The sequence below is a fragment of the Ranitomeya imitator genome, chromosome 8, assembly GCF_032444005.1.
Source record: "Ranitomeya imitator isolate aRanImi1 chromosome 8, aRanImi1.pri, whole genome shotgun sequence".
Lineage (NCBI taxonomy): Eukaryota > Metazoa > Chordata > Amphibia > Anura > Dendrobatidae > Ranitomeya > Ranitomeya imitator.
The window spans coordinates 99,940,494-99,963,384 of NC_091289.1; the positions used below are offsets into that span (position 1 = coordinate 99,940,494).

Below are 22,891 nucleotides of genomic sequence, written 5' to 3' on the forward strand. Positions count from 1 at the left end.
TATAATGGTGGAGAAGTTGGTTTTGGAGGAGAAGGGCTAAGAAGTTAGGAGGAGGGGCTCTGGGAACCAAAACTTTATCTGATCTTATCAATCTTCTGCTTGAAGAATGAGTCAAAGTCTTCAGCTGAGATGAGTGGAGAGGAAGGAGGTGCTGGGAGATGGAAGAGAGAATTGAAAGTGTTGAATAGCTGTTTAGAGTTGTGAGAGAAGGAGGCCATGAGAGATAAGTAGGTTTGCTTTGCTGCAGAGAGTGTGAACTTGAAAGTAGTGAGGAACTGTTTGAATGTGATGAAGTGCTCATTGGAGTGGGATCTTTTCCATTACCACTCAGCAACCCTAGAGGCCTGCCTTAGTTCTTTGGTTAGGCTGGTGTGCCAGGGTTGTCTGTTGATTTTGCAAACTTTGGTATGTGTGAGAGGGGCAACCGATTCCAGAGCTGCAGCTATTGTGGTGATATATAAAAGTGACAGCAGTGTCCGCATTGTGTAAAGAACTTATGTGAGGGAGAAGGGATTCAGAGAGTGAGTGTAGATCAAGGTGTTTAAGATTTCTGCGAGGGTGAGCAAGTTTGTGGAGTTGGGATTGTGGACCACGAGAAGTGAGGGAAAAAACTTTAAGTAGGTTGTGGTCACAAAGAGGGAGCTGTGAGTTAGAGAGGTTAGATAGAGAGCAGAAGCGGGTGAAGATGAGGTCCACTGTGCGGCCATCTTTATGAGTGGCTGCAGAAGACCATTAAGCGAGGCCAAAGGAGGAAGTGAGAGATAGAAGTTTAGTGTCAGCTGAGAGGGAAGTGTTAATGGGGATGTTGAAGTTGCCCATGATGATAGTGGGGATGTCAGCAGAGAGGAAATTAAGTGGTTGAAGAATGTTGTGGCTGACACTGGGGGTGGTAAATGACAGCCAATTGGAGGTTCGAGAGTGAGAAGATGTGTACAGAGTGCACCTCAAAAGAAGGGAGGGTAACAGATGTACAAAACTGATAGAGACATACCCCAAGCGACTTGCAGCTGTAATCACAGCAAAAGGTGGCGCAGCAAAGTATTAAGTTAAAGGGGCCGAATAATATTTCATGACCCACTTTTCAGTTTTTCAATTTCCACAAAAATTTTAAATAACCAATAAATTTCGTTCAGCTTTACAATTGTGTTCCACTTGTTGATTCTTCACCAAAAATTAACATTTGGTATCTTTATGTTTGAAGCATATGTGGGAAATGTTGAAAAGTTCCAGGGGGGTGAATACTTTCGCAAGGCACTGTATATGGTGCACTGGGCAGACTGACATCCTGTAGACATATGGTTTGTAATATATTTGCTAGAAAGTGAATTCAGGTGTGGAACTAAGGGGAGTGGTCTGTTCTCACCTTGGTGAAATAATTAAGAGTGATCCAGAGGCAGGCTGATCAAGGCAGAGTAAACAAAGTCATAAATAACACTGGGGATATAGCAGGGGTTAGTTGAAAAATATACCGAGTGGATGCAAGTTGCAGAAGTAGGGAAAATTCAGTGTGGAAAGTTGGGTTACATACCGAGTGGATGCAAGGAGCAGAAGTAGGCAAAATTCAGTGTGGAAAGTTGGGTGACGTACCTGTAGGAAGAATAGATAAATGGACATGCTGATTAGAGTGCAATGGTTGCAGATGGCAGGGTACAGTCTGTATACTTCATTCTCGATTAATTCATAGCTCACATTTCTATGATGCACTTATGTGATGCACTGGGCAGACGTTTTGCAGACGTATTGTTTGCAATATATTTGCTAGAAAGGGCATTCAGGTGTGGAGCTGAGGGGAGTGGTCTGTGCTCATCTTGGTCAGATAATTAAGAGTGAGCCAGATGGAGGATGATCAAAGCAGAGTAAACAAGGTCATAAATAATAATGGGGTTAAAGCAGGGGTTAGTTGAGAAACATACTGAGTGGATGCAAGGAGCAATAGTAGGGAAAATTCAGTGTGGAAAGTTGAGTGATGTACCAACTGGATGCAAGGAGCAGAAGTAGGGAAAATTCGGTGTGGAAAGTTGGGTGACATACCTGTATGAAGAATAAGTAAATGGACATGCTGATTAGAGTGCGATGATGGCAGATGGCTGGGTACAGTCTCTATACATCATTCTAGATTAATTCATAGCTCACACTTTTATGATGCACTTATGTGATGCACTGGGCAGACTTTATATAAATAAACGTTATTATTAGTAGATTGAAAATGGTGAAGTTCAAACTCTTAGCTTTGCCATGTGTAGGAGGAAACAATCATTTACGTAAGTACAACTGCACAAATGAAGGCTGGCTGCTGTGCTGAGTAGGGTGGTGTAGGGTGAATATGACAAGCTGATGAACTGTGAGAGCGGTGCAGGCAGAGATGTTACTGTGGATTGAGAAAGACACACATTGCAGATTTAATGTATTTTTGTTGCATATTTTCTGCACGGATTTGTGACAAAACCGAAGCACAACCTGATGTCAGCAAAGTGAATGAGAAACCTGAGGTGTCATGCACACATTGAGTATTTTTGACTTGCAGATTTGGTGCACAAAAAAATCTGTGATATGTAAATTCTCTGTGCGGTTTTGCCCTGCGTTTTTCACCATTCACTTTACTCAAATCCATCAAAAACCCAGGCAAAAACGCACCAAAAATGCAGTAAGAATGCAACAAAAACTCTCATTTTTTACCGCTACGTTTTTTTGCCAAGAGATGCAGAAATGGTGTACAACTTTTACTCAACGTGTGCACATACCCTAGTTATCGGCATTATATTTCTGACCCATAGGCTATTCCGTGGTCTGGAGTACATTTCCTTGGTATATAACCCTCAAAAGTGCATAGCCTTTATGAGTCTAGGAGTACCAATACATGAAAATTTTAACCAAATGTGTGTGAGGACCTCCTTTACATCTAATACAGGGTGTATCAGAGTCCCTTGTTTTTGCAATTCTTGCTTTCTTCATAAATTAAACTGACTTTTCCTATTTTTAATAGAAAAAACAATTTTGGTTTACTTAAACTATATATTTTTTTAAATGTTTCCTTCTATACAGTATGCAAATTGCTTATTCAGAGAAAAAGAGGACTTGAATTCTATAGCGCCACCTGTTGGAAGTAGCGATCCTACAAGTCACAGTCAACCCTTTTACGAGTCTTGCAATATGACTTAGGATAAAAGCCAAATCAGTATCTCAATTCGCAGACACGGTGTTTCAGGCTGTTGGCCCTCGTCAGTGCAAAGCATGAGAGCGGATTTGGCTAGGTGAGAGGCTCTGGACTATACAAGTAATTTTACAGGAACATTTTTTTTATTTTTTTTCCTGTAATGTGCAATTTTTCATCTGCTTGTAATGTTTTATTGTCAGTGTTAAAGTGTAGTAAAAGTGTGACATCATTGATCTCAGCAGGGATCTGGAAGTCCGAGATGCTTCCAGGCGGTCTTTGCTATACTATTTTCTTTCCATTCAGCACTTTTACCATCCATTCTATAATTTTTACTGCCCCCAGACCTTTTTGTATGGTCTGCTTGAAAAAAGCTCGGCTTTCCCATTGACTCACACTTGCTACTTAAAATAAGTATGCAAGAATTAGGAATTGCTGAGTTTGAGCAATGAGCACCTGAGCATTTTATTGCTGGTGCATCCCTAGTGTAGATCTGAGGCCTTTCTTACTTCAGCTCTATTCTCTACCCAATGCAGACTCCTCTTGCTTGACTGACAACTTTTTTGCGTAAGTCACACAGATTGCCTAACTCACATAAATGGTGATGGTCAAGCAGGAGGAATTGGCAATGGGTGGGGAATGTAGATGGAATGGCAGAGGCTTCAGATCATTAGTGTGAAGCTAGTCACTACTCACAGGTAAGTCATGAGGCTGGGCAGTCAAGAGGTCTGGGATCAAATAACGAGAGTTTGCCATAAACAGAGGGGAATGACAAAGGCATAGTCGGGTCATGGTCTGAGTTCAGGATTCCAGGAAGGTAGCAGATCAAGGCAGAGGGGCTAGGCAGGGGCTAGGGTGTTCAGAAGCAAGGTCAAAGGTTGTTTAACAATAGATCTGAGACCAACCACAGGAACACAAAGACCGCAGACACCACCGAGCAAAAGCTACAACTGACAGTAATTAGAGTCAGAGAGCCAACTAAATTGCCAGATAATCATTCTGAACAGGAACACATGGAGGAAACGCTGTGGCCCTAATTAGGTGGCTGTATTGTCAATCAACATACTGACAACTCAGCATACCCCAGCCCTATATATTAGACAGATGAATTATCACTCACTGTGTCCAGACACACTGGTAGGAAGAATCGTGGCACTTAGGTTCATTTGCATGTCAATTTGAACAAAGATGTATCATTAAGGGAGCAAAGAACTGGGAAAATAAAGGTACTGCTGGACTTGTATTTCAAAGAATAAATGTACATATAAATTATTTGGGGAAACTCTTTTTGACAGATTTCCTTTAAATGGATCCCGTCATGTCCAGAAATGCATCATGTCTGCAAGTAAACAGCGTTAAAATCATGCCTGCCTAACTGGAAGTGCTGCTACAGGAAGAAAATGAGCTTTTATCCTCTCTGTAGTCATTCAATTACTGTACATTTACAGATATATATTTTATTGAATCCATTAGCATTTTTGCCATTTTTAACAGTGTTATACTTTTTCTGTTTTGCCTTGGTCAGTCTAGGATACAGTTGACTCTTTTGGATGAAACAAAACTTTTCGCAGCAGTACGTTTTTCCAAACACAGATGCATATTTCAAAGCCAGTCTCCTTAAATTGGGAAATTCATTACTGCTCATGTCATGTTTATAACACTTAAGTAATGTGAGGTCTGCACTATACACAACATAGGAGACACCACAACTGCTTCATATACATAAACTAGGAGACACCAAGACTGCTGTTTACATCGCATGGGATAAACTAAGTATATGCTATATATACATCAGATAGGATACACTGAGAAAACTGTATACATCACATGAGAATGAGACATAGAGTCTGTTGTATATATTTCACATAGGTACATCACATTGGAGACACTGTGACTGCTGTGTATACAACACATAGCATACATTGAGACTGCTGTATGAACATCAGATAGAATATATTGTGAATCTGCTGTATATACATTGCATAAGAGACACTAAAACTGTGTACTACACACATCACATAGGATACATTGAAACTGCTGTATTTGCATCACATAACCACTATTGTGGCTTTACATACATCACATTTGCAGTGTCTCCTATGTGACTTATACCTAACAGTGAATAATATGTGATATACACAACAGTCTGGGTCTCCTGTGTGATGTAGATACAGCAGAATCGCTGTGTATACTACGTGATGTTTTAATAGCTACCTCAATGTATTCCATGTGATATGTATAGGTTATGTGATGTATATACATCACTAAGTATTTCCAATGTGATGTTTAGATAGCAGTCTCAGTATATCCTGATACTACAGTATCTACATCATATAGCAAACAATGAGACTGCTGAATTTCATATAGGAGACACTGAGACCTTTGTATACACATCACATAGGATACACTGAGGCTGTGCTGTATACACATTACATAGCATAGGATACACTAAGACTTCTTTATACATGAAAAAGTGGTTTATTTAATAGTAAAGTCTCACACCTATAATAGCCGCATAGCAGGTGCTCCCATCAACTTGCTATAATTCATGCAAAACCCTAAAAAATGGAACAAGTTGTTATTCTTCATAATTTATCCAAAAATATTTCATCCAGTAACACAAATCACTTTGCTGTATATTCACCACTACGAACAAATCATCCAGACTGTGGTATGTACTTGAGCGATCTTCTGACTTGCACGCAGATCCTGGGTGTGGGTGACATGCACTTCCATAGATTGAGCAGGAAAGCAGAGACACTGAACGACGATCAGGGAAACACACCTGTTGCGATGTTTCTGGGAACCTCCTCCTTTATCAAGCCTTGAGCTCACCCACACCCAGTATCTGTCTGCAAGATCAAGCGTGCTCAAGTTCTTACTGCAGTCTGGATGGTTTGTTCACAATGGTGAATATACGGCAAAGTTCTTCTTACTTGTATATACATACGGGATTATATATTTTTGGATTAATTATGAAGAAAAACAACTTGTGCCACTTTTTGGTTTGTATGCTCTATACAGAATACACTGAAACTGTTATATATACATCACTTAGGAGACACTGAAACTGCTGAATACATTACATAGGTGACAATATGATCTCATTGCTACACCCAACACAAAAAAAGGACAGAAGTGCAAAGTACACTATCTCTGCCCACAAAAGAATACATGTGCAGTCTATGCAGGAATTAAAGGCTAGTGTCTCGAAAAGGGGCCGGCAGCTCAAACACTGAAGTCCCCACAAATCTGACGAATAGCCAAAGGGAAATGCATAATTTATGCCCTTCGGGTCAGAGGTTCCCCATCCAAGTCCTATATTATAAAAAGGCTTGCTTCACATTGTCAAGGCAAACTAAGTCTCTCGTGTTCCTTGGTCTTCCATGGCATCATTTTTTATTCAACTTCAGTATTCTTAGTATGGACTTTTCCTGCAAAATATACATAAAATGTACATATGCATTAGATATATAAAGAAACCAGCACAATATAATAAAAGAAAAAAATGTATACTTTTTTCTTTTTCTAAATAGTATATACAAACTCAAAATAAATATAGATACTAGGAGAGTCTGAGTTTTTTTGTATAAAAAATGTCTTTTATTAAATCTAAAATTTTTAACAAGACAATAAATACATAAGTTTAACAATTTATCATTAGTATGGAAAAAGGTTGTGTGATCCTGTTAGGTGACAGCGCCTGATAGAGTGGTCGCCTATCAGACTGAGCTTTAACACTATGGGTAATTAACCTTCTATTATAATGCGCACAAATGCAATGTTGTAATACATTTTTCATGTGACACTTTACCTATGTTATAAGGTTAGTTGGAAGTAACGATTCTTGCAATACGCGATATGTTTGAAATACGAGCACCTTTTTGTTTCTTACTTATGCATATATCCAACTAGCGGTAAATGCCTTAAACTTGTCCATAAACTTTCCATACTAATGATAAATTGTTAAACTTATGTATTTATACAAAAAAAAACTCAGAATCTCCTAGTATCTATATGTATTAGATATATGCATTCTGTACATGCATCACAGGATGTGTGGGGAATGAGTAGGGGGTTCATGTTGTTGTGGGAATCTGTCAGCAGCTTTTTACCATATAATCTGAAGAAAGCATGTCGGGGATAGAACACAAATTTCAGGAATTCCTCTTTTTTCAACCTCCTTGCAGTTTTTTTTGTCATTACAAACAGAGTGATATAATTCAAGAATTTATTTATGTTAATGTTGATGATTATGGCTTACAGCCAATGAAACCCCAAAAGTCATTATCTCAGTAAATTAGAATAAATAACAAAAAAACACCAGCAAAGGCTTCCTAAATGTTTAAAAAGGTCCCTTAGTCTGTTTCAGTAGGCTCCACAATCATGGGGAAGACTACTGACTTGACAGATGTCCAGAAAGAAGTCATTGACACACTCCACAAGGAGGGTAAGCCACAAAAGGTCATTGCTAAAAAGCTGGCTTTTCAGAGTGCTGTATCCCAGCATATTAATGGAAAGTTGAGTAGATTCAAAAAGTGTGGTAGAAAAAGGTGCACAATCAACCTGGATAACCGCAGCTTTGAAAGAATTGGTAAGAAAAGGCCATTCAAAAATTTGGGGGAGATTATCAAGGAGTGGACCACTGATGGAGTCATTGCTTCAAGAGCCACCACACACAGACGTATCCAGGACATGGACTACAAGTGTTGCATTCCTTGTGTCAAGCCACTCATGATCAATAGACAATGCCAGAAGCGTTTTACCTGGGCCAGGGAGAAAAAGAACTGGACTGTTGATCTGTGGTCCAAGGTGTTGTTTCCAGATGAAAGTAAATTTCAAGGTCCCAGAGTCTAGAGGAAGAGTAGAGAGGCACATAATCCAAGCTGCTTGAGATCTAGTGTGAAGTGTCATCAAGCAGTGATGGTTTGGGGACCCATGTCATCTGCTGGTGTAGGTCTACTGTATTTTATCAAGAATAAAGTCAGTGCAGCCATCTACCAGGAAATTTTAAAGCACTTCATGCTTCCCTCTGCTGACAAGCTTTTTGGAAATGGAGATTTCATTCTCCAGCAGGACTTGGCACCTGTGCACATGGCCAAAAGTACCGATACCTGGTTTAAAAACAACAGTATCACTGTGCTTGATTGGCCAGAAAACTTGCCTGATCTTAACCCCATAGAGAATCTATGGGGTATTGTCAAAAGGAAGATGAGAGACACCAGATCCAACAATGCAGACAAGTTGAAGGCTGCTATCAAAGCAACCTGGGCTTCCATAACACCTCAGCAGTGCCACAGGCTGATCACCTCCTTGCCATGCTGAATTGATGCAAAAGGAGCCACAGCAAAGTACTGAGTGCATTTACTGAATATTCATTTCAGTATGCCAACATTTTGGATTTTAAAATAATTTTTCAAGCTGATGTTATAAAGTATTCTGTTTTACTGAGATAATGATTTTTGGGTTTTCATTGGCTGTGAGCCACAATAATCAACATTAACAGAAATAAACACTTGAAATAGATCACACTGTTTGTAATGACTCAATATAATATATGAGCTTCACTTTTTGTATTAAAGAATTGAAATATATTAAGTTTTTGATGATATTCTAATTTTTTGAGAAGCACCTGTACATCAAGGTAGTTTTGGCTCCTTTTTTCTTTTCGACCTCCGTTATGATTCACAGATTTTACTTCACATTGTATTCCTCTATCCTCTACTTTATAAAATCAGTACTATATCACGTGGACAGTTAAAGCCCTTACTATTTAGGCCTGCTGTGATAGCAGTGTGATTATCCTGATATATGAGTATACAATCAGGAAGGCTGAACTGTGATATCCTGAATTAGAACAGTGTGATTGGTGCTGTCTAGTCATCATTGGTATCTATGGTTATCGTTTCAGGAGAACAATGTTTTTTTACTAACACATTGTATTTTATCATTTTTCATTGTATTTTTATATTGTATTTAATTTATATTTATTTATCATTCCCTTTCAATAAAGCAAACTCGAAACTCGTGTCAGGGGTGGACTTGGCTCCTCGGCATTCTGTCACTTCCATCATGGGTAAGTGATTGAGCTGTTAAGGGCACCATCTTTCTTTCCTGTGTGGGCGTAATGTCACTATGGCAGTCCTAGGGAACTCTTTATGAAAGGTTTTTTTCTCACACGTGTGTCAGCATAATGGGACTACATTGATGTCCAAGATTAGTTACAATTATGTATGGCAGACAAGATATACTGATACATTTAAGATTTTAAGAGCCTTTATTTCAGCATCATGATGGCGTTTACTAGTATTGTTTAAGGCTTGGGCCCATGTGTTTTTACTAGGGTTATATGTCCTGTGTTTGTGCTTTTTTAAATATATTGTTGTATTATCATTATATGTAATAAAGTACGTTTTTTGATTTTTTTTTATAAATTGTGTATAGAACTCCATTTTTTCTGGTTTTCATTGTATTTTATGTTGGTTGTAAATTTATTTTGATATGCTTTGTTTTTTTTTATGAAAATATCTGAAGCATGACGAAAATTTTGAAACATTTGCAACTTTAAACTTTAAATGAAATGATTATATTCTTAAACCGGATAGGCACACAACACAAAATACTTAATAAATAAAAAATTGCCACATGTTAAATTTAAATCAGCATAATTTTTAAATATTCTCATTTTTTTTTAGGATGTTAGAAGGGGTAAAATTTAACAATTTCACGTTTTTTCAAGGAAATTTACAAATCCTATTTTTCTCTAACAAAACGGCACCAGCAGCTGTGCCTTTGCAGTAACATCTATCGGGACACGACAGATGCTACTGCGGAGGAGCCACTGCCATTTTGATGAAGATAACCATTTTATTTTTTTCCCCCATATTACTATAGGACTAAAGCATAAATGAATATATGCATGTTAGGCATTGTATCATGCTACAGAACAGGCGCCTCCGCCATTTTGATGATTATTTTTTTAAACCACACAATAGTCTGTGAATTATTTAAAACAGAGGGCAGGTCAATGAAGGATCTGTCATGAGCCCATTCAAACAGATGAATATGTAACCAGAGCATCACATAAAGAGCCACCCACAGCCCCCCAAACAGATGAATATGTAACCAGATCATCACATAAAGAACCACCCACAGCCCCCCAAACAGGCCGCCCGGCGAACCAGAATCTCATTAACTAAAAAAATAAAATAAATCCACTGGCGCTAATCACAAAGAGTTTTCAGGGTTCCCACTGACTGTTTGGGTGACAACAACCACCTGTTGTCAGAAAGTAAAAAATTAAAAAAAGGAAATTGGGAAAAGTCCAAACAGCCCTCAGAAGCCAATAGCTGTACTGTGGTAAAATCAAGTCCGCTAGAGAAAATAACGTATGTCCTCACGTAGAAGTTTGCCAAGGGCCAGTATACAAGAAAATGCTTCTCTTGGAACCATGCTGTGAAAAGGTACAATTAATATCACCGGAAATGTGGAAATAAATGAATGCACAAAATATACCACTAGGGAGATGATAGAAATTATGTCAGCGGTGTGCCAATAGTATCACCAAAGGACCAGTGTCATATGAAGTACATTTTCTAAATTCCAGGGGTACAATGTGAATGCAAAAAAAGTGTTTATAAATCGCTGGGTAATATATAAAAGTCCTTTAGTCACCCCATTGAATTTCACCAATGGTCTCATGTCATAAGCACCACTACTACAAACAATATTACATAGATTGTGCCATGCAATTGGTTGCAATAAAAGAATTACCTTGGCCACTGTAAGTGGTTCCTGGCATGGTGCGTTGATTGTAGAGAAAAGTAGGATAGCGGTCAGTGTTTAGGAAAGCTGGGTATGTTGGTTGTTAGGAGAGCCGCAGGGAGAGCTGGGTGCGATGATAGTAGTCTGTGCTACTGGCTCAGGCAGGCAACCGAACCAGCCGTCAGTGCGCGCATCCAGGATACACGCGGCTGGGAAACTGAGAAAGTTTCTCAAAACAAGGGGTCATATTTATTATTAATAAACATTAAAATCAGTTAGATCATAGCAGCAACCGGATCTGGGAACTATTTGAAGAATTAAAACATTATAAATATCACCCTGAAATTAGCCATACCACTAATAGCATCCAACATCAAATTAAAATTAAAGAAAGGGAAACTATAGCAAAAAACACCGCAAATTCATCAGGGATTTTATCACCCTGGAGACGGAAAAAGCATGCAATAAACAAAGACCGGAACTGTTTGTAGTAATTGATAAGATTAATTGCACTGACAGCATAGAGGGAAATGTCTATTCTGCATATACTTCTCCCAACAGTCTAAGTTCTGTTTCTTGCAGTCCATCTGTGTGTACCCAGCACAACACCCCCTCACATCCGGGTGATTACCCACCAATGATAGGGAACCAATGGAGATTCCACTCCTTACCCCTAAAAGAAACTGATATTATCCTCTAGGCAATTAGGAGGAATCTCCACAAATTCCAGGACCAAGTAGTAACATAGTCCGAATGACCACCAATAGAACATCCACACAACTACCAAAAACTCCCCCCAGACTAAATAGAGATCCAAGTAAAAACCTATGCAACCAAACTAAAATTAAATCTGCAACAAATAAAAATCCAACTCAATCTAGAAACACTTCCACAGGCAGAATTACGAATAACCACCAAACAAGAAACACCGGTAATAGTAGAAATTTGTTTTTTTTTCATAAGAAATCAAATTAACGCAAAAGGGGTGTAGAGGAGGGAAACTCATCAAAAAGGTGAAAATGACAGACTGTCATAGCATCTGAGGGACCCTCTGGACAGACTTTTCTCAATCTCAGCCATTACTCCCTCAATAATGGAGAATCCACTTTGTTTCTAAAAGGCCTTATAGTTGCCCCCACAAATCATTTCAATAAATTTATTTATTTATTCAATGCGTATATCAGAGTTCAAAAATTCACGCGCAAACTTTCTATTAAAAAATATTTGATAAAAAAACCCTCTCATCCAGGACACCACACTCAACTTGGCCTTTTCCCACACTGGTCTTCAGAACAAATCAAACTTCCACCCCATCCATCAATACTCCAATGCCATGGAGACCTTTCTGAAGATATAAGTAAGATTTAACCAAAATTAAAAAATAAAAAAAAATCTCACTTTTCAGGAAAACATTACAAAACAATAATGAAATTGTTATTGGCCCGGCCGACAAAGGGGGCAGGATGGTAATTTTAGATCAAGATCAGTATCACACTGAGGCAATGAGGATATTAGGTGATGGTAAAACATAAACCAAAATCACCCATGACTCTGCAAATGTTTATTTTACAAGAATTAAACTTTCTAGTTCAAAGGGGTCCAACAGAGAATTCATCACCAAGAACGAAGCTGAATTTATATTCAACACCCCCGGTTTGCAGTATTTTATTATCTTCTGAAAATGCATAAATATACGTTGAACCGGCCCATTATTTTGGGGATATGATGCCCCACATCCAACCTGTCAAAGTATGGGGACCACCAATTACAGACGTGTGTTCCCTGTCTGATAGCTTATCTCAAGGACATAAAACACGTTTTACAACTTTTAAACAGCCTCACATGGAAGGACAATGACATCATGGGGACCTTGGATATAACCTCACTATATACGATTATCGAACATGAGAAGGGCTGTGACGTCACTAAATTCTTCTTGGATTCTTTTAGACACATCCCCATTGATCAAGGTCAATACATTGGGGAGTGTATGAAATTTATATTCACCCATAATTGTTTTTAAATATGGGAGGAACTTTTATCTCCAGCAATGGGGAACAGCCAATGGGACCAGGTTTGCACCCAGTTACACTAATCTTTACGTGGGCTTGTGGGAACATCTACATATTTTTCCCAAGGGCAAGCTGCTCACAGGCCCGGTCCTTTGGAAACATTTTATCGATGTTGTGTTTATTTTCTGGTTAGGGGACTCCATATGCTTATCTCAGTTTTTAGAATTTGTTAATAAAAATTATTTGTATTTACATTTTGCATCTACTACCAGTGGGGAGTCCTTTAACTTTTTAGATTTAACCATTTCATTTTTATCCATAACAAAATTTGCACACAGTCCTTTACTAAACCTACAGATAGCAACAGTTATATCCCTCTTGACAGCTGCCATCTACCACAGTGGCTATTGAATATTCCTAGGGGACAATTTATTCGTCTTCATCGTAATTGCACGGAGGTTATGCACTTTGAAGAAGCTCATAGTTTGAGGGACAAGTTTTTAGACAAGATTAAGGAAAATGTAGGTAGAATACCCACGGATTCCTTTATCTCTATTAATAAAATTAAAAATAAAAAAGAGTGAAAGCCCTACTCTCAAAACCCCAATCATTTTACAATATAATCCCCAGAATTAACTTCCGAGGAACATTGTCAAAAAACATTTGAAAATACTACAAGAAGATAAAATTCTGGGAGAGCTTTAATCCACCAACCAAGATTTATATACAGAAAAGCCAAAAGTATAGGTAATATTATAGCCCCTACTGTGCAAGAAATGGGTATATTGTAAATAAGGATATTAAGAATTGCACCCATGAGACATGCATATGCTTTTGCTAAAATACACACTCACCATCTAGGGAACATATAGGCACTATTCTAAGCATTGAAATTACCCTTTTGAATATATATATATATATATATATATATATATATATATATTTATATATATATATATATATATATATATATATATATATATACTATATAATTGTCTAAGGGTCACTTCTGTCTGTCTGTCTGTCCTTCTGTCATGGATATTCATTGGTCGCGGCCTCTGTCTGTCATGGAAATCCAAGTCGCTGATTGGTCGCAGCAAAACAGCCATGACCAATCAGCAACGGGCACAGTCCAGAAGAAAATGGCCGCTCCTTCCTCCCCGCAGTCAGTGCCTGGCGCCCGCCTACTCCCCTCCGGTCAGTGCTCACACAGGGTTAATGGCAGCGTTGACCGCGGTGTAACGCACTCAGTTAACGCTGCTATTAACTCTGTGTGACCAACTTTTTACTATTCATACTGCCTATGCAGCATGAATAGTAAAAAGATCTAATGTTAAAAATAATAATAAAAAAAAAAAAATAGTTATATACTCACCCTCCGGGGGCCCCCCGGATCGAAGTGGTTACCAACGCTCCTCGTGACACCCCGGTGAAGGCTTCATGCATTGCGGTCTCGCGAGATGATGACGTGCAGTCTTGCGAGACAGCTACGTCATCATCTCGCGAGACCGCAATGCACTCTTCAGACCGGAGCGCACGAGGAGCTTCCGTAACCACTTCGATCTAGGGGGCCACCAGAGGGTGAATATATAACTATTTTTTATTTTAATTCTTTTTTTTAACAGGGATATGGTGCCCACATTGCTATAGACTGCGTGGGCTGGGCAATATACTACATGGACTGTTCAATATACTACGTGGGCTGTGCAATAGACAACGTGGGCTGTGCAATATACAACGTGGGCTGTGCAATATACAACGTGGGCTGCGCAATATACTACGTAGGCTACGCAATATACTACGTGGGCTGCGCAATATACAACGTGTACTGCATGGGCTGCGCAATGTACTACGTGGGCTGCGCAATGTACTGTGTGGGCTGCGCAATGTACTGCGTGGGCTGCGCCATGTACTGCATGTGCTGCGCAATGTACGGCGTGGGCTGTGCTTTACACTACGCATACATATTCTAGAATACACGATGCGTTAGAATCGGGCCACCATCTAGTATATATATATATATATATATATATATATATACACACATATATATATATATATAGTATGTATTCTTTACTCAACTAGTGACCTTATAATAATATCTGGAATTCTTTAAGTGAATTTGAATATGCAACAATCAGAAGGTTTTCAGTTTTTTACCCTATTATACCTTAAATCACTTGTTTTATTATACTTTTTACAAATTCTTTTTACAAGTACCTCACAAAAAACATGTACCTCTCTAAACATGTCCTGTGAAATTTGAACTTCAAGTCACCAGCCTCAGTCACTTTGCCCATTAACCCCCTCACTGCACGTAGCTGCTCAATCATGTCATTGGTCACATGACCGCTTCTGATCTAATGACCACAGTATTTAAGAGTTCACCCTTTTAAGGCTGCAATTATCCCTGAAGAAGGAAACCGTTAGCTCCCCAAATGCATTTGATTGAGACTCCAACATTACCCTGTAGACCTGACCATAGGTACGGGAGTGACGTCACTACCTTAGCTAGTAGTGGCATTCACCGCGTAGGTCAACCAGCAGTGATTCTCGCACGCTTGCCACTGGCCGGGACAGCGTTCACCCATTATCACTGCCCAGCACAGCCCTCTCTAGTATCTCTTAACTTCATATTCTGTGCTTGTCATCTTGGACCAACATGATGCAGGCTAGTGGTTAGTACCCTCCAACCCAACATCCCTACACGTTCTCAGCTGCTTGGATATCCTACATACAGACCGTGTTCTCCACCCACAACACGTGGTTCCTCCGACCTCCGCCATCTGTCTTCTCCCAAGTCTGATGGCTCCTGCCTGCTAGCCAACATACGAGACATGCTTGTCCCAGCTGCGTGTATCCTGGATGCGCGAGCTGACAGCTGGTTCCGTTGCTTGCCTGATCCAGTAGCGCAGTCAGATTGCTATCATCGCACCCAGCTCTCCCTAGCAGTCATCCTGGTGCAGCTAACTAACAACCAGCGCACCCAGCTTTCCTAAACACTGACCGCTATCCTACTTTTCTCTACAATCAACGCACCATGCCAGGAACCACTTACAGTGGCCAAGGTAATACTTTTATTGCAACCAACTGCATGGCACAATCTATATAATATTGCTTGTAGTAGTGATGCTTATGACATTATCATTGGGGAAATTCACTTGGTTGACAAAAGTACTTTTATATATTATCCCAGTAATTTATAAACACTTTTTTAGCTTTCAAACTGTACCCCTGGAATTTAGGTACTTCACATGACATCGGTCCTTTGGTGATACTATTGGCACTCTGCTGCCATAATTTCTATCATCTCCGTAGCAGTATATTGTGTGGGTTCATACATTTTCACACTTCCGTTGATATTAATTGTACATTCTCACAGCGTCGTTCCAAGAGCAGCAGTTTCTTGTATGCTGGCCCTTGGCAAACTTCTAGGTGAGGACATAATTTATTTTCTCCTGGGGACTTGCTTTTACCACTAACAGTACAGCTATTGGCTTCTGAGGTGCTGTTTGGACCTTTTCAATTTACTTTATAAATCACTAATCGATGATGATGATGGTCATGAGTGGGGATAAGTTGAAGGGTTTATTGGTAGTATTTTGGGGTACATAATATGTGATCGCTTTCAGTATAAATCTGGGTTCACATTTATCTTTTACTCTTTGCTGAACATTTATTATTATTTTTATTATTATTATTATTTTTATTATTATTTTTCATTTGTACACCAACTAGCAGCAGTGTCCACCCTAGGCTAGATATTTACAGGTGGTAGTGTTTATACTAGACGGAAGAGGAACAACAGCAGTGTTTCCAATAGACTGCAGACAACCAGAAGCAGTGTTTACACAGACTGTTAAGATAACCTCTTAGTGACAGAGCCAATTTTGTACTTCATGACCAGGACAATTTTCTACCATTCTGACCACTGTCACTTTATGAAGTTATAGCTCTGGAATGCTTCAATGGATCCCACTGATTCTGAGATTGTTTTTTAATAACATATTGTACTTCATGTTAGTGTTAAAATTTCTTCGATATTACTTGTGTTTATTTAGGAAAAAAATGGAAATTTTAAACTTATTTTCTGTGCTCTTAAATCACAGAGCCAAATTGCACAAAATAGTTAATAAATAACATTTCCCACATGTCTGCTTTACATCAGCACAATTTTGGAAACAATTGTTTTTTGTTAGGATGTTATAAGGGTTAAAGGTTGACCAGTGATTTCTCATTTTTCCAACAAAATTTGCAAAACCATTGTTTAGGGACCACCTCACATTTGAAGCGAGTTTGGGGGGTCAATATAACAGAAAATACCCAAAAGTGACACCATTCTAAAAACTGCACCCCTAAAGGTGTGCAAAACCACATTCAAGAAGTTTATTAACCCTTCAGGTGCTTCACGAGAACTAAAGCAATGTGGAAGGAAAAAATTAACATTTTACTTTTCACATTTTTTATTTGGAACCAAACTTTTTTATTTTCACATGGGTATCAGGAGAAAATGGGCCCCAAAATTCGTTGTGCAATTTCTCCTGCGTATGTGGGGGAAAACCACTGTTTATGCACACGGCACTTTTTGAACGAAGAATTGGCTGGAATCAATGGCGGGTGCCATAGCGGGTTTGGAGACACCCTGATGTACCTAAATAGCGGAAACCCCCAAAGCTAACTCCAACCCTAACACAGCCCTAATCCCAACCATAACCCTAACCACAACCCTAACCCCAACACCACCCTAACCCCAGCACAACCCTAACCCCAAGCCTAGCCCCAATCCTAACTCTAGCCCAACCCTAATCCTAATATAGTTATTACAAACAGTGTGATCTATTTCAAGTGTTTATTATATCTATTAGATGCACCAATTCTGATGCTTTGGCTCTTCCCACTTGCCCTGTAGCGATGGCAAATGGGGTTCATATTTGCGGGGTTGATGTCACCTTTGTATTATCTGGTGACATCAAATCCACGGATTAGTAAAGGAGAGGTGTCTATAAGACACCTTTCCATTTCTAATCCAATAGTTGTATGGTAAATAAACACACAGCAAGTATAAAGTCTTTTATTTGAAATCAAACAAAATGCACTTTTCCATTTTTATTTAAAAAGAATAAACACAGTTATGCTCACCTAATGCCCATTCCACCTAAGTGTTCATCTTCTTTAATAAAACAAAAGTGAAAAACAACAGTATCCCTCAAAATGTCCATCATTCTATCCAACGACGTAATCCATGTCTTGGGGATAAACCGTTTTGGACTGTGCCAAGATGTGACCGTACCGGCTGAGAACCACTGGTGAAAGAGCAGCTGCGAGCACAGCATCAGTGTAATAAACTTAGTGCTAAGTGCAGTGGAGATCAGTATCATGGGTCAGAAAAGAGGCCGAGAGTCAATAGGTTAAGAGTTCAAGAATATTTATAATGATATGCAGGTAAACAGCTATGACACAGCAGGTTAGTAGCAGACAGAGCTGGATAGGCAGTAAGCACGTGTACAGACCGTGGAAGTCCAAGTATGTGAGATCCAGAGACCTGGAGACCAGGCTAGGCCTCCTAGCAGGGAGCAGTCCAGCAGCAGAGACGGGTGCAGAGCAGATCCAGGGAAACAAGTCTTTGCAATGAAGAGATGTAGAACCGGAGACAGATGGGGTATCCAAAGTAACGAAGAAACCAGCAAGATAGCAGTTCTTCCAGCTTGATCACAAGTCAGGAACAAGATACTCAAGCAATGAGTATATATTCAGAGCTCCCTTAAATACACCACAGACAGGAACATGGAAAATCTGACAGGAAACAAGATGGCCCCCGTGAGGCCAATGACTCCATCTTAGGTAAGGGCAAAAGTAACTGAACTGAGGGCAAACAGCAACTAGAAACAGATATACAGTCCAAGTCCTTACATTACTCCCTTCTTAAAAAACGTCCTCTGGACGATCTCAAGTCTGGCTTATTGGGGTATCTGCTGTGAAACATTCTGATCAGATGGGGAGCATGGATGTTCTCCAGAGGTTCCCAGGAATTTTCTTCAGTCGAGTATCCCTGCCATTTCACCAGATACTGAAGACGTCTCCTATGAATCCGTGAATCCAAGATTTTCTCCACGACGAATTCCTCTTGCCCGTCAATGAGGACTGGATCAGGAGGAGCAGAGGTGCGTCCGGGAAAAGAATTAGGCACTGCTGGTTTAAGCAGGGAAACATGGAAAACAGGATGAATTCTTAGAGAGTTAGGCAACTTGAGTCGACAGGCTACAGGACTCACAATACCGCTGATCTTATATGGGCCAACATATTTTTGCCCCAACTTGGAAGTCGGAATTCTGAGTTTCAAGTTTTTTGTTGAGAGCCAGACCATGTCTCCTACCTTGTATGTTGGTGCTGGCTTACGGAATCTGTCTGCTGCCTTTTTAAATCTTTCCTGTGCTGAAACTAAAGTATTCTTTAGAACGTCCAAATTTTGCTGTAAAGATGCAATGCGGTCAGCAACCGCAGGCACAGACATGTCTATGGGGAGTCGAGGGAGAATACTGGGATGATATCCCTTGTTAGCAAAGAACGGAGATAATTTGGTTGAAGCATTCTGAGAGTTGTTATACGTGAACTCAGCCAATGGCAGTAGACTCACCCAATCGTCTTGAAGATGACACACGTAGCAACGCAGATACTGCTCCAAAGTTTGGTTGGTTCGCTCTGTTTGGCCGTTAGACTGTGGATGAAAAGCAGATGATAATTTTACTTTGATGTCCAGAGCAGCACAGAAGCTTTGCCAGAACCGTGAGGTGAATTGAACCCCACGATCAGATATTACTTCATCCGGAGCTCCGTGTAAACGAAAAACATTTTGCACAACAAGATCCGCTGTTTGCTTAGCTGTTGGGACACCAGCACAGGGAATAAAATGAGCAGCTTTAGTCAACCGGTCAACTACTACAAGAATCGTGGTTTTTCCCTGTGACAAAGGCAACTCCACAATAAAATCCATTGAAATAGAGCCCCAGGGACGGGATGGAACAGGCAGAGGTTGCAACAGTCCAGTAGGTGAAGAACGAGGAACTTTTGACTTGGCACATACCTCACATGATGAGACATACCGAAGAACATCTTTCCGAAAAGTCGGCCACCAGAAAAAACGAGACAGAAATTCCTGAGTCTTCTGAACTCCCCTATGACCGGCAACCTTAGAGTCATGCATTAATTTCAACACACTCAGTTTTACTGTTTCTGGGATATACAAACGCTGTCCTTGAAACCAAAGTCCATTCTTGAAAGTCAGATTTACCTGAGTGGGTGGCTGACTCAAAAGCGAATCTGCAGCATAAGCTTCCTTAATCTCAGTTAGAAGATCCTGATTATGCAAGACGCTTACAAAGTTTTTCTCAGATAGAATGGTCCTTGAAGATGAAGCTGAAATTGCTTCATCTGAATGAATCCTGGATAGTGCATCAGCCTTCTTATTACGCGAGCCCGGCCTATAGGAAATGACAAAATCAAATTGATTAAGAAAGAGATTCCACCGAGCCTGTCTAGGTTTCAGACATCTTGCCGACCTCATGAATTCAAGATTCCGATGATCCGTGAGTATAACAATCTGTTGGGATGCTCCTTGTAACAGATGTCTCCATTCCTTAAATGCGGTTATGATGGCTAACAGTTCCTTATTGCCAACGTCATAATTCCTTTCTGCGGGTGACAATTTTTGCGAGAGAAAGGCACACGGATGCAAGAGATCTTTCTCACCTGTTCTTTGCGAAAGTATGGCCCCTACAGCACAGTCCGAGGCATCCACTTCCACTATGAAGGCCTTGTCTGGATCAGGGTGGACAAGAATGGGAGCTGTCGTAAATCTAGATTTCAACGTAGAAAATGCTGTTTGAGCTTGAGGAGACCAGACGAATGGCGTCTTCTTCTGGGTTAACTGAGTTATGGGCGCAACAATCGCTGAAAATTTTTTAATAAAGCGTCTGTAAAAATTGGCGAATCCGATGAATCGCTGTACTTCCTTCACCGACTTAGGAGTTGGCCACTCCTGAATGGCTTGGGTCTTGCTTGCATCCATACTGAGACCCTGGGGAGAAATAACATATCCCAAGAATTGAATTTCTGTTTTGTGAAACTCACATTTCTCCAGTTTGATGTATAAGTGATTCTGCCGTAGACGATCCAAAACCATTTTCACGTGTCGCTGGTGGTCCTCGATATTGCTGGAAAAAATCAAAATGTCATCCAAATAAATCACAACAAAAATATCGAGTATATCCCTGAAAACATCATTCGCCAAATGCTGGAATGTAGCCGGTGCGTTACGAAGGCCGAAAGACATAACGAGATACTCGAAATGCCCATAACGTGACCGAAAAGCTGTTTTCCACTCATCGCCAGGACGAATCCGTACTAGATTGTACGCTCCACGAAGATCCAATTTTGTGAAGATTTTGGCATGTCGCACTCTCTCAAGTAATTCGGGAATTAGTGGAAGTGGATAAGAGTTTCTGATTGTGATTTTGTTGAGCTCCCGGTAATCAATGCATGGTCGGAGTGAGCCATCTTTCTTTTTGACAAAGAAGATTGGAGCACCTGCTGGGGAGGAAGATGGTCGTATAAACCCCTTAGCTAGGTTTTCATCTATGTATTCCTTGAGAGCTTTTAATTCTGGCCCAGACAATGGATAAATACTCCCGAAAGGAATCGCGGCACCAGGCAATAATTCCACGGGACAGTCATAAGGCCGATGTGGCGGTAATTTATCCGCATTTTTTTTGTCACACACATCACTAAAATCCCGATACTCTACCGGCAATGTCGAGTCGACCGTGACTGCAGTCTTCACTGGAGCCAGCTCTCCAGACAATGCTGATTCATTTGGAAACTGTAATTCTTTTGTTGTCCAATTGATAGTCGGATTTCGCAGCCGCAACCAAGGCAAACCTAAAATAATAGGAAAATTGGGAGAAGAAATCAACAAAAAGGACATATTTTCAGAATGATCCGCGCCCATACGGATCTTTAATGGGACTGTTTCAAGTTTCACAGGCCCAGAAATTAGTGGAGACCCGTCCACGGTTTCCATAAACACCGGAGAGTCTCTTTTTCGTGAGCGAATGCCATGTTTTTCAGCAAAAGAGATGTCCATAAGATTGCTGCAAGCTCCAGAATCTATCATGGCGGAGCAGGTGATCCAGCAGGAACACACCTGAATTTTGATGGAAATGCAACAGAGCGAATCCCTCCTCGCTGTGGTAGAACTAACGAAAAGTAAAGCTATGTCCACAGGTGATGATGTTACTGATGAGTCATCAGGAAAATCAAAGTTTTCAGCAGATATTTCCTGTCTGTGCGGAAGAGAACACACTGAAGATAAATCCGAAAAATCAAGTCCAGTTACCGCAGCTGCGGACTTGCGATTTTTCCCGGGGCACTCTGAAATATAATGACCCGATTTACCGCAGTAAAAACATAAATTCTTTTTAAAGCGATATGCTTTACGTGCATCGATGGGTTTCCTCCGTACTGCGTCAATCTGCATAGGTTCCAGCTCTGTCTGAGATAAAGTCTTAGTCAGCGTTTCCTTGGTGGATGGAAAAGGCATAAAGTTATTACGATTAGCATCAGCCCATTTTTCTTGGCGACGTTCGGTAAGACGAATATCAATCCGAATGCAATGATGTATAAAGTCAGCCAAGTTAGTAGGTGATTCACCTCGAGCTAGTTCATCTTTGATGGAAGCAGATAAACCTCTCCTGAACACTGCATATTTCGCTGAATCGCACCATGTTGTATCCAGCACCCATTTCCGAAACTCCATTGCGTATTCCACAACAGGACGCTTCCCCTGACGTAGTGTCAGTAATGCGGTTTCAGCTGTGATACTCCGATTAGGGTCATCAAACATCTGACACATTGCTGCAGTAAAGTCTTTCAGGGAATTCAAGCACACATCATTAGTCTCAATCAGTGG

General features: G+C 40.1%; 1 protein-coding gene across 2 annotated transcripts in view; it reads right to left on the reverse strand.

Moving 5' to 3' along the window:
* Positions 1 to 4,588: 4,588 nt before the first annotated feature.
* Positions 4,589 to 22,891, reverse strand: part of LOC138647880 (L-selectin-like) — a 463,506-nt gene continuing 445,203 nt past the window's right edge. For both annotated transcript variants that reach the window (XM_069737217.1, XM_069737216.1), the window contains exon 10: positions 4,589 to 6,585. In XM_069737217.1, the coding sequence (XP_069593318.1) occupies positions 6,570 to 6,585 (16 nt within the window). In that variant the 3' untranslated portion in view covers positions 4,589 to 6,569. The remainder of the gene's footprint in view (positions 6,586 to 22,891) is intronic.